Below are 13,780 nucleotides of genomic sequence, written 5' to 3' on the forward strand. Positions count from 1 at the left end.
AGTAAAGTATCCAGTTTCTCCCAGTGGTAACATCTTGCAAAACCATAGTAGAATATCACAAGTAGGATATTGACATCCATACAGTCAGAATAGGGAACATTTCCATCACGTTGCACTATTATAGCTACATCTACTTCCTTGTGTCCCTTATAATTTTCTTAATCATTGGTATCCACTAAGCTGGCCTCTTTTTATAATTTTGTCATTTCAGGAATGTTACATAAATGGAATCATGTGGTATGTAACCTTTTGAGGTAGGCTTTTTTCACTCAGCATAATTCCCTTGAGATTCAACTAAATCGTGTCTATCAGTAGTAGTACATTATATTGCTGTGTAGTATTCCATAGAACAGAAGTGTCATGGTTTGTTTAGCTATTCACCTCTTGAAGGGCATCGAGGTTGTTTCCTGTTTGGGATATTATAAACATTTTTATGCTGGAACAATTTATGTCAAGGTTTTTGTCTGGATATATATTTTCATTTCCTTGGGATAAATGCTCAGGAGTGCAATTGCTGGGTTATATGGTTGATGTATTTTTAGAATTTTAAAGAACTATCAGACTGTTCTTCAGGATGGCTGTACCATTATTCATTCCTACCAGCAATGTATGAAAGTTCCAGTTTCTCTGCATCCTTGCCAACCTTTGGTCTTATCACTATTTTTTTTTTTAATTTTACCCATTGTGATAGATGTGCAATGATGCCTCATTATAGTTTTATTTTGCATGTCAGAGTGACTAATGAGGTTGAAAATCTTCTCATGTGCTTATTTGCCCTCTGTAGGATCTTTCTCAACTTACGATGGGTTATATCCCATCATCAGTTGAAAATATGGTAAGTCAAAAGTGCATTTATTATACCTACTGAACATTATAGCTTAGCCTAGCCTACCTTAAACTTGTTTAGAATACTTGCATTAGCAGACAGTTGGGCAAAATCATGTAATATAAAGACTTTTAGATTAAAATGTTGACTATATCATGTAATTTATTGAATACTGTATTAGATGTGAAGAACTGGATGGTAATATGGATATGGAATGGTTGTAAGTGTATTGGTTGCTCACCCCAGTGATTGCTTGGCTTGACTGACTGGGAGCTATAGCTGCCCATTATTGCAAGAGATTATTATACTACATGTCATAAGCCTGGATCAAAAGTCAAAATTTGAAGTATAGCTTTTGCTGGTTGCATATCACTTTGCATCATTGTAACGCCAAAGAGTTGTAATTCCAGGATCATCAGTATATCTTTTTTTCAGTGAAATGTCTCTGCTTGTCTTTTGTTCATATTCTAGATTGACATGTATAAAGCACTGTTGAGTTCTGAAAGTTCTTTCTATATTTTAGATATTAGTCCTTTGTCAGATACATGGTTTACAAATATCTGTACCCATTCCATAGCTTATCTTTTCATTCTCTTAACAGGATCTTTGATGACTGACTTTTTAAATTGATGACATTTGACATCATTTTCTGCTTTATCAGTAATATATTTGGTGTGAAATCTTAGAAACCTTTGCCTAGTCCAAGATTTTGAAAAATTTCTCCTATTTTTTTTCCTTAAACTTTTATAGTTTTACATTTAAGTGTGTTATTCAATGTGAGCTAATATTTGTATAAAATGTGAGATCTTGGTCAAAGTTCACTTTTTTGCCTAAAGACGTTTGCTCTTTGAAGGGCTGTTTCCTTCATTGCCTTGCTTTTGGCATTTTTGTCAAAAATCAGTTGTGCATAATTGGATCTATTTCTAGACTTTCTATTCTGTTCCATTGAACTATGTGTCCATCTCTCTACCATTAGCACACAGTCTTGATTACTTAGCTAAATACCTCTTGAAATCAGGTAGAATGATTTCAAGACTCACTCTACTTTTCAAAATCATTTTAGCTATTCGATCCTTTGTCTCCTTAAATATGCATATTTAAAATAATCTTCTGTATATTAAAAAAAGACTTACTGAGATTTTGAGATTGGGATTTTTAGAATAATATTAAGCCTATATATCAGTCTGGGGAGAATTGACATCTTTACTATGTTGAGTCTTGCAGTACATGAATTTACTATATCTCTCTATTTATTTAAATATTATTTTTTTTTTGCATCAGAGTTCTTATAGTTTTCAGAATACAAGTTTTGCACATGTTTTGTTAGATTTATACCTAAATATTCATTTTTGAGCAATAATAAATGATATTGTGTTTTGAATTTCAGTGTCCATGGGTTTATTGCTAGTACAATTGATTTTTCAGTAGTAAGATTCAATGTTTAGCTAGTGTCCTGTGACCTTGTTGAACTCATTAATTCTAGGAGTTTTGTTATTATTAGATTCCTTGGGATTGGATTTTCTCTCATTTCTACTCCAGGCCATGCCACCATTGTGATGTTCCTCGTAGGTGTTCCTTCTACTCTTATTACCCTACAATCCATCTTTTATATTACAGATGGATCATACAGTTTCCCTATTCCCAGGAATGACTTTCCAGGGTATACAGAATAGCTCCAAACTCCTTAGTCTGGCTACATGGCCCTACACTTGTAGGCTCTGTCTAGTCGTCCTGCCTGTCTTCATGAAATCATTTCCTGTAAGACTCTCCTGGCTCAGTGCACTTCAGCAGCCACACCCTTCTTTCTGTGCCTTTACGATGTCAAAAATCTTTCCTAGCTTGGGGTCTTTGTACGAACTTTATACTCCACTTGACATTTTCCTTCCCCTAAGCTTTTCATGGTTGATCATTTATATGGCTCCTTCTTATAATTAATATCCCAGTTAACCGTCTTTTCTTAGAGATGTCTTCCCTGACCACTCATGTTCTATTCTATCAACCTAGTTTCATAGTCTCCGTAGCTCTTACCTGCAGGTGATATTTTCTTTTCTTTTCTTTCTTTTCTTTTCTTTTCTTTTCTTTTCTTTTCTTTTCTTTTCTTTTCTTTTCTTTCTTTTTTCTTTCTTTTTTCTTTTCTTTTCTTGTTTTCTTTCTTTTCTTTTCTTGTTTTCTTATGTTTTCTTTCTTTTTTTACTAATTTGTATTTTATACTGAAGTTTAAGCTCCATGAATACTACAAAAATTTTTTAAAAGATTTAATTAATTTATTTGAGAGGGAGAGATAGCAAGAGAGAAAGAAACCACAAGTGGGAAGGAGAAGCAGGTTCTCCATTGAGCAGGGAGCCTGACTTGGGGCTCAGTCCCAGGACCCTGGGATCATGACCTGAACTGAAGGCAGACACTTAACTGAGTGAGCCATCCAGGTGCCCCTGAATATTACATAATTTGTGTAGAAATTGTATACTGAGCACTTGTTATGTTCCATATGTGGTTCTTAGTGCCAGAGTTTTGTCTTTCTCCATTACCGCTCTGTCTCCAGCATATCTTATTTTACTCTTCAACAAACAAATAAAGTATCTAGATCTCCATTTTATAAATAAGAGAATGAGGCTTTAGAATAATTAGCTCAACTATGGAATGACAGTATTATTATTTCTTCTGCCTATTTCAAACTTGATGCCATTACTCATGCAAATGTATATGAGCAAGACCTTCAAAACGTATGTTGCTAAACTTTGTTTCTGAAATTGTTTTTACTTCAAACACTCTAAATTGATGTTCTAAAAACTCCTGGAAAACATGTTTTATTACCCTATTCAAATGGTTACACTGCTGTGTCTGGGAATGTGGGAGCATTCTAGAAAGAGTGAGTTCCCCCTCAATCTGTTTATGTTTAAGGTTTTGGAGTGCCTCTTTCTTTATTGTAAAAGAACATCATTTCATGTATAATATTGTTGGAAAATATTAGTTCCAACTAGGTTTGTTGAGAAAAAAAGGGTGGGGGGGGAGATTTGTCTAGGTACTTAAATATAGAGGATGCACATTCTATATATACTAAATCTCATGGAGATAATATTATATTTATACAAAATAAGCAGAAAGAAATAAACTACCCTGGGAAGATAAATTACAGCCTGGACAAATCCTAGGAATTGCCCAAGGTGCTCAAGAAGAAAAAACAACAAACCTTCTGTACCTTCCAAGATGGCCAGCCTGTAGTTTTCTGGCTTTCATTTCACTTCCTCTCTCTACAACACTGTCCTTAACAGAAGAGTACTTTGTGAAAACTGCACACTCTCATCCTCATTCTCACCATTAATTCAAAATAAGTCAATTGGCAAGGAGCTAGCAAGTTGTATTTTGCCTTTTGGAAATATGGGGAAACTGAGTCAGTTCTTTCTCTTAGGTGAATGCAGTAAATTAGTTTTGGGGCTTGAATTGTCTGGAGACAAAGCACAGGGGCTTCAGAGCTGTGGTTTTCAAGCTACTGTATTTTGAATAAGACACTTAAAAAAAATTCCAAATACTTGAGCCTGGACAGTGCTGAAAACACAGCCAAATTTAGGTAACAGTTTCTTTCCCACCTCTGTGGCCATAACTGGAATATATTTATCTGTGACAAAACAGCATTGCCTCCATTTGGTGGTAAATCTTCAACTCCATTTGTTTAGAATCAGGGTCAGCTCCTCAAATGTGCCTTTTTGCTGTTTAGGCTTCCTGAATCTGATTAACACTGTATCAGAGAATTGTCTGATGTCTGACCTTGAGCAGCATGCTATTCTACTTCCCTTTCTTGGAGGGGGGATCATTTTTGTAGGTCTGTAGAGTGAGATCGCTCCCCCCTCAGGCTCGATTGCATTAGCTGGCTCTTTTTATTGGTACCCAAAGGGTTTCAGCCCCAGTGACCTGTCATCTGTCCCCTCACCTGCTTACATGCTGATTCATTGATGAGCTAGCATCACAGTCCCCGCCTCCCTGTGAATGGTCCGTGAGGTTGCAACTGCTCCTGGAGAGGGGATGCTGAGCTGAACCACAGTGGGTTACTACAAGTGGGAACCGCAGCCTATCTGTTGCCACAGAAGAACTTGGTGACCATACTGAGAAGCAACCCCTTTTCACCATCCTGTTACTGTTCTATCCGTATCCGGCTTCTCTAGCTTTTTTTAAAAGGAATTTCTGATTCAGGCACTAAGAGCTAATTCCACAGGAGTTGTAAGGCAGCCTGTGACATAAACTGAGACAGAAGTTTCCCCTCAGAGACTGTCTTTTTTTTTTTTTTATTGGCAAAGACTTCTGGCTCTCATCAGAGGAATACCTTGTTGCTTAAGATGAGTGGCTGTAGAAAGCGGTGTAAACGTGAAATACTGAAATTTGCCCAGTACCTTCTCAGACTATTAACAGGTTCTCTTCATACAGGTAATGACTTTTTTTTTAAATAATAGAGGTTGGTGGAGCATGGTAATGAAGTGGAAACGGAATAGGAAAGGCTCCACTATTTCTGTGTTGTGTTTATTTTTAATGTTGTCAATAAAATACAATTGTGTTTGCTAAGAGTCACGTTTCTAAAAATGTGTGCAGTGCAGCTCTAATTTGGGGGTAGAACTGAATTCTGTGGATGTATCTTTCCTGTCTTTTTGGCAGTGTTGTTGTTAAATGTGCCTCAATCTAAGGAAGCAGTGTCTGCAGAGTAGAAAGATTTTTTTTTTTAAATGCATGCTTGTCTGAGGGGTTTCTCTCTCTCTCCTGCTTGCTGCAGTTTGTTGGAAAAATCACTTAATCTGTTGTCTTCTTGTAGGTATTTAGAAATTCTCTGGAACTCTTTGATCATTATAATCCAGAGATGATTTCTAGTATTTGATCACAGAGCTTGGCAGTGAAAGAGTTAAGGCCATTTCTCTGGAATTTCTCAGTTTCTTGCAAAATGTGAGCAAAATGTGAAAAGAGCTAAAGAGTAAAATGTCCATGAGAGGTTTGATATTGGTTTCATTGCAGTTATTTTGATGTTTAAAAATTTGCATGATTGAAATAGAAACTCTATTTAAATCTAAGTGTTGATAGCAAGAAAATATTTTTAAGATGTTCCAGAATTCTGAGCCCAAACCAGCAGTTTTGCTGCCCCTGAAATTGGTAGGCAGTGCCATCATTAACATAGTGGCAGGTGGACCCAAACTACTTTGACTCCGACGAAAGGTATTTTTAATGGACCATCAAACTTCTGAGAGACAAAGCTTGCTTGGTAGCACTATAGTTTGATTCTGGCCGTGAAGAACTCTTGTTAGCTTTATTTTTTCAACTCAGATTGATTTTCTTTAAATAATTAGAAAGAAGGACTAGTAAGTAAACCTAGGCAGGGGTTGAGAGATGAATGTGAGCAACATTTGCTCTAGGAAATGAACTCTTAATGGTTAACAGCAGAACTACATATATGATTCTGTCAACAACATGATAAGGAAAAATGCTTTTGAGAGAATAAATGTGAAAATCAATCAATTGCTGGGAGCACGAAATATGTATAAACGTTATTGGGATTGTTATCCGGTGCTAATCTTTAAGCAGTGCAAATTGTGGTGACTTCTGATGCTTTTAAGGGTAACCACTGAGAGTCTGTACCTGACTTTTGTTAACTTTGAGCTCTGTTGTATTTTCCACCCAGATTTTTAGATTTCTGTTACCCCTACAGAGTCCCATAAGTATGACTGCTTTATCATATCAATGTGATCAATGATATCCATGTGATATTTGCTTTAAACTTTCCATTAAGGATGGAGTGCCTTTTGTGATGCTGTGTCTCATTGGACAGTGCTCGGTATGTGATCTGTTATCTTGCTATCAAATTAGAGATATATTTTTAAAAAGAAAGCTTTCTATGAGGTTTCCATGGTAGTCTGTATTTTTCTCTTTGGCAAGGCAATTTTAAGGTTCTACCTGTTTCGTGCTGGGTTTAGGTGCAGTTCTCTGCCTTTTCTGCTCGATCTGTGTCTCTTTTCCTTAAACTTTCATTTTCAAAGAATCTTATGAAGATGGTAAATGGTTGTGAAGTTGTAAACCATAAATACTGACTCCAAAAGACAGTGGGTGTCCAATGACTGGATGGTAATTTATAAAATGAAATTTATGGAAAGCTGGCATAGCAGCAATTTTTCAAGACTTATTTAATGCATATTTAGAAATCAATATGGGTGGGACTCCTCCTCTTTCTGAGCCACAAGAGAAAAAAAATAAGAACTTTGAGAAATAGGACAGATTATTATACAGTAGTAAGATAGATTTATGGCCTGAGAAATGTGATTACAGCAACTTGTTTCTTTTAAAAATCTTTTCAGCTCAGGCTCTAATACTAAACACTGTAAGATCTAGCCGGAATCTTTACAACCACTGAAAATGCAACTTGGAAAAGCCAATTTATGCATTTACAAGATGCTGTGATAATATACACTGTTCATATTGCAGGATCTAATGTAAAATTCATTAGGACACTTTCAAGTCCCTTGGCTAGTAATTAATGAAGAAGTAGGAAGCAGAGTTGAATTAGTTTAAAAAATTTGCTTTAAGGTTGGATATGCAAGCAGTTGCTAATTGTATCCTGAACAATCAGCATATGTCTTTGTAGTTATCAAAAATTTAAAACAATACCAGCATGCCTTGGATGATTTTTTTTTTTCATTTTACCAACAAGCTCTTTATTCTCACTTTTTCAATTAAAGATGTGATCTGAGGAAATAGTGATTTTGTTTTATGTTTGAAAACAGGTTAATTCCAAAATATATAATCTGTATTGTTGGTAGTTGCCTTTCATTTGATTCCCCAAATGCCCATGCCTTTACACAAACAGATAATTTTAAGCACAAAGAAATTTTCATGGATGCAAACAAGCTCTCCTTTGATGTGTTTTATTGGTGTTATCACAATTTGGAGGAAAGCAGCTTCCTCTTCTGAAAGCTTTTCACATAAAGTTTTGACAATGCCTATGACTGTTTGTAAGTAATTACTAATTTACCTAAAATAATGGTTGTGATAGAGAACATAAATTCATTGGTAAAGATTTGTCCAGATAAAATAATTTTATTTTACCAGAAACATTTTACATATTTTATCAGAGCAAATCACTCTTCAAAGGGTAGATTTTACAAATGCATATATTAGCTTTACTTATCACGGAAATGGAAGCATTTCTAAAGATCCTTTGTTATATATAATACTTGTCAGAAATCCATAAGCAAATGTTACATGTTAATGGTGTGTTAAGTGTAGTGAGGCACAATACAGGATTAACTATCCAAATTCCTTCTTGATTTGGGACCTGCATCCTCATGTATCCTATTATACCCAATTCTAGATGGGGCTCATGATAGCCAATATATTCTCCTACCTCAAAATAAATGGAGATGATTTATAAGGATTGTAATATGATGCTGGTAATGTGAGTGCTCAATTTGATAGGCAATTTGTATACCATAGGAAAGCATAGAACACCTTGTCCTATAAATGCTGACCCATTAATGAAGATTGAATGATATCACAGATACCAGATTTTGACCTGTTTCTTCTCTATATGTGAAATTTAGTATTGGAGTGTTTTATAGCACTAATTTGGAGGGTGTTTGGACATTTATCAATTCCATGTACCTAGTTTTCTTGAAAAATCAAGATCTGAAGTCATCTTCTTATTAGCAAGTATGCCCCAAACATATGTTTTGGGTGGATATTGCCCAGGGCTCTTTTCAGCCTTCAAGACAAGTTACAGGTGTGCCCAAGTTCAACTCTCCACCTAAGGGAAGCGAAAGCAATGTAAATCACAGTATCCTGTTAAGCATGGAATTACTACTTAACTTGTGGGCTGAAGTATTTCAAATTTAATGAAATGGTAATATTAAAAGCATGATGAAATTCATCACTTCATCAAGTAGAAAACTTTAGATTGAGAAGAGAGTGCCCAGAAGCGAGCACACTTTTTTCAAGTTTACACTGAGTTGTTTCCAGCCTTATGTTCATTGTTGAAGTCACTGCGAAATCAAGCCATCCACAAGACTGGTGATATAAAGATTGAGACATTTTTATGTTACATTTTTAAAGTGTGAAGAGAAAGGGTGTGTGTGTATGTGTGTGTGTGTGTGTGTGTGTGTGTGTGTGTAGCAAAATTGGAAAATTAAGAGAGCCTGTTTCTAGCTCTATCACTTCTTTTTTGCTTTTTCCTTCTTTCTTCCTCCTGATTACAAATCACAAGATCAAGTCTTCAGCCCCTCCAACCTTCTCTTCTGTCCCCATCCCTTCCACATTTGAACACTAGGCAGACACATCTCCTGCAAAGGATGTGTGTTTCCAAAGACCTCACATATTTAAAAGTTTGCAAAACTCAAAACTCAACTTTAGTCCTGGTAAAGGTGACAGATATTTCTATTTCCCAGTTCATGTGGCCCTGATATGTGACGATTGAATAAACAGTTACAATTCTCTTGGACTGTTCTTGATTAATTTTTTAATTCACTCGAACTTCATTATAAAGTGAGATTATATTCCTTATAGCGCTATGTAAAACTTGCATTATTGAAATGCACAGAAAGTGCCGCCATGATACACTCAGTTTTCTGGTGCTGCTTCTATTGAAACCTGCCCTCAGGTAAGAAGAAAGCAAAGGATGGTGTTTATATTTGACTGACAGGGAATATATGCCACTGTATGGCTTTTCCCAGCAGAATATATATTTTAAACTTTATTGGGAGAGATATTGTGGTCTCTGTTAATGAGTTGAACTTTGCATTAAGGAGTGAAGGGATATTTTGAGGGATTCAGCATCTTGCCTCATCTCTTCAGATTCCACCATTGTTGCCACATCTAAGTAGAGGATCCCTGAAATCAGTGGAAAAAACACCTATATATGCAGACATACACTGGTTGTCCCTTTTGTTTCAGAAGGAAATCTGCATGCTAATGATTAATGACCTTGTATTTGATGTTCCTTACCACATAATTAGCATATGATGTAAACTCCCAGGGCTTAAAGACTTCATGGAACACTGTTTTTATCATTGTGAGAACTTCAAACTAGTCAGTGATCCCATCTCTGTGATATTCTCCTAAAACTCATTCCTTGACTGATGGGCAAAAATAATCAATGTGTTGCATACAGTCTAAAGAGAAGAGCTGATATCCATCAAAGGAGCTGCATTTGCCCCTGTTGGTTGAAGTAATTGGTGCTCTCTTACCAGAAACTTTGGCAATTAGTCATCAACACTTCATCTAAGTCCTTAAAGAAATATTAAAGTTTCACATCACGGGACCTAGACTGTTGAGGATGGTGTACATTGGTTGTCATATGTAGCAGTGATTTCCTGGCAGGAAAGAGATCTCACACTCAGGAAAACAATTTAATAAAGGGACCGTGTATGTGGGTGGGATTTAAGGGAACCAACAGGGGTAATGTGTACTCCTGAAGCTGGTAATAGCAGACTGCTGAGGGACCAAGGGAGGGAACCTTCTCTGAAGTCTGAAGAGGGAAACCATATGCAGAGAGGGCTGCTTGACAGTAGATGTGGCCTTTAGTCCAGGGACACTGCCAACCACGGAGAGCTGAGAGGTAGGGAACCCCCAGGGTAAAAAGTTGCTGGCCTCTCCTTCCTCCTATCCTTCAGATTTATTGCTAATGATTCCACTGGCTGACCCCATTCTGGAAGCTAGTGGGAAACCCACTCCAAGCAGGGAAATATGCTCATGGCCCTATTTATGATTTTAAGCCACCATAGGCATTCCCACTGGCAAGGCCTCCTTTGTTTAAAAGTATTAACATAGGTCCTGTCCATTCCCCTCAGAAGGTATTGAAAGTGGCCTGAAGGAGCTAATCATCTCCCTCGGTGCCTCTAAGGCTCCCATCCTTCTACCATGTCTTTCACCATCCTTGCTTATCTTTCATTTTGATCAGAGAGCTTCTGTCCGAAATTTCTCTGTGAGCTTCTTAAACTTTATAAGGAAAACAAACCTCTACTTTCAAATAAATAGGCTCTTTTCAGAGGAGATGTCACTGTGATCCATCAGGTTAAGACACAAGAAAGCCATGTAATATTTGTTACATAGAACAGTATTATGGCCAGTACGACGTGGCTATGGGTCACGTATGCTAGGTATGATGGTAAGTTTTCTTTGATAAAGTCTATTTTATTTTCCAGTGTTGGGATACAATGGTGGGTTGGTGGGCAGGGAGGCCAAGATCTAAGGAGCTGCCCTTGCTTGCGGAAGAAAGCAAAGTCCACCTGGCCATGATAGAAATCAGCGCTGCTATATTTTTTGCAGTATATGCTAACCAATTTGATAAACAAGCCTCTGCAATGGATGGCTCTATGCCTAACACTATCCATTTCTCCTGTCTGATAGAGATACCGCAATAACATCAGAATGTCTCAAAATGTTTTCTCTTTGGGACCTCTGTTTAGTTTTTTAAAGGTGAACGCTTAGGACTGTGAAGGAGATCAATACTTCAGACTGGCTGAGGAGGGGCAATAATCATGATTTTCAAAGGGGGAAGTGAGTCAGTGAGAACTGGATGCATGGCCAGGGTGGGAGGAGAAATGTACCAAGTTTGCTCAGGGAAGTAAACTCACATAAAGCCTTCCACCATTTGGCCCCCTCCTGTACGTGCCTTGTGTCTGGCTCCCTCTCTTGCTCTGTTGTGCTTCCTCTAATGTCTTTTCATCACAGTCTTACAGACCATAACATAAACATATTATATTAAAAGTGAAAAAAAAAAAAAGAATTCTGAGAATGAGTATCAGAGCTGTTGTCTCTGTCCAGAACCTAGATGTGCTTCTGGAGGGCAAGGCAGGCACAGAGGAAAGAGGCGGGAGCCTCATGTTGGCATTTCAGCCCGAGCCCCAATCCCATCCTACAGTTAGGAAAATCACCTGGCTGCTTGGAGTGGGATCAATCCATCTGTAAAATGGGGATATTCCTCTATATAGTTCTGTTGTTGTGAAGCTTTCAGCAAATGGTAACTTTTGTCATTATTACCGATCTGGTGTCTATAGGATGTTCTGTGTTTGTTTTTGGGGTTTCTTTTGTTTGTTTGTTTCAAATTGAATTTTTCCCAAAGGTAATTGGATACCTAATCATCATTGTGCTGCCTAATAATTAGGAATAAATAGAAAGTAACCTGTATAAACGACTGCAATTTTTAAACTCCTTTGCCTTTATTAGTTTTCAATAACTATAATTGCCATTTATTCATTCAACTAATGTTTATTAAGTGCTTGTTAAGGGCTGAGCCTTGTGGTTTATAAACTATTTCTTCGAGAGTCCTTCCTGCCCTATGTTACCCTGCCAGTAGAGCCAATAAATGCAGGATGGTTAACTCAGCAAAGCAACATGTGCTAAGATTTCCAAAAGTAGAGGGGAGTTACACTATGTGGTTTTAGTCAAGAAGTGGCATGAACCATGGGCAACCTAGCGGGAGTAGTAAGCCTGTAAGACATGTTCCTCTGAAGGAAGTAGAGAAGAGGGGCTGGTAATGGGGGAGCCAAGGAAGGAAGGTGAGGAAGCAGCTGGGAGAGAGAGGATCAGTGGGATTATTTGTAGAAGGAAGAATGCTGATACTACCTCATTGCTGCAGAAACTACCAACATAACCCACCAGAAGGTTTTATTATTTGTCCAGAGAAACACTTGTGTGGCTTACTGAGCAATCAGGTCATGGATGTTACACTTCCTACCTGCCCCTTGGATCTGTCTTCACCATCTGACGCGCACTGACTTTCTTATGTTTTGAACTTTTGTATACATGTTGTATGTCCCATAATGTTCAGCATTTAATTACTCATCCACCTTGTATTATTTAGCAGATCCAGGCATTAGAGTCATACCTCAAGTAGATCTGAATCTTCTAAAAGACACTTAAAATTATATTTATTTGAGAGAGAAAGAGAGAGAGAGAGAGAGAGAGAGAGAGAGAGAACAGAAAGAGAGAGGGAGAGAGGAACTTAAGCTGACTCCATGCTGCAGAGTCTTATGCGGGGCTCAATCTCACCACCCTGAGATCCCAATGTGAGCCGTGAACTGGAACTGAGTCAGTCGCTCAAGGGACTGCGCTACCCAGACACCCTCTAAGAGGCACTTAAAAATGTAGATTCTCCAGCTCTCCCCTAACACACAGTATATTGTATAGTATTTGCTCAAAAATAGTTTTTGGGAAAGATCTCATAATCAAGTATCCACTTCATATAACTTAATATGTTCCTTTATGAATCACATTATCAGACTTGAGCTTTACCCCTTGAGTGGCCCATGGGGAACCTATCCCAAGGTGTCACATGTAGGATGTGATGGGGCTAAGGTATAGAACTGGATTTGTCCGAGTCCAACCCATATCTTTGTTTCACTACACAGTTTTCCTTCCTCAAACTCAAACTCACTCTGAAGAGCTGTGTGATGACTTTAATTCTCAGGTCAGATATCACCTTACTGAGCCATTTCCAATCCAAAACAGCACACACACACCCCTCACTGTCCCCTAATGCCTTCATTTTATATCACCCTTTTGAAATTTGTTTTATAGAGAGGGTGACTAAAATTGAGACCCTTCTGAGAGTAAAAGGAGACAATCCAAACCACAGCACAAACATGAGTGTAAATCAAGACTGTCCCAGACAAACTGGGATATTTGTTCACCTTCTCCTTGAGAATTCCACTATCTAAAATAATTTTGGTTGTTTGCAAGTGTCTATAAAACTGGAACATAAACTCCTTTCTAGGGGCCATGTTCATTTTGTTCATTATGGTAATCCGTTGCCTAGACCTTTCCTAGCACATGATAAATGTTCAATAAGTAGTCATCTGATGTATGACTGAATTGGCTTTTTAGGGGCCAATGCTATATCTCCTGCTTCTGTTTTTCTGTGTGTCTTCCCCCAAGTTGGTAGGATTGTTATTGCTTGCCTCTATCACTTCTTGTGATCTCGGTCATGTCAGCTAC

General features: G+C 37.6%; 1 protein-coding gene across 2 annotated transcripts in view; it reads left to right on the plus strand.

Annotated features, from left to right (window-relative positions):
• The window catches only part of KCNIP4 (potassium voltage-gated channel interacting protein 4), a 1,126,626-nt gene that overhangs the window by 241,786 nt on the left and 871,060 nt on the right, over positions 1–13,780 (plus strand). Inside the window, exon 1 of one of the 2 annotated variants that reach the window (XM_041753801.1) lies at positions 5,037–5,242. The exons of the other annotated variant lie outside the window; for it this stretch is intronic. Coding sequence (XP_041609735.1) covers positions 5,155–5,242 — 88 coding nt within the window. The 5' untranslated portion in view covers positions 5,037–5,154. Of the gene's footprint in view, positions 1–5,036; positions 5,243–13,780 lie in introns of those variants that run through there. 2 annotated transcript variants of the gene reach the window in all.

Source organism: Vulpes lagopus, chromosome 4 (genome assembly GCF_018345385.1).
Source record: "Vulpes lagopus strain Blue_001 chromosome 4, ASM1834538v1, whole genome shotgun sequence".
Lineage (NCBI taxonomy): Eukaryota > Metazoa > Chordata > Mammalia > Carnivora > Canidae > Vulpes > Vulpes lagopus.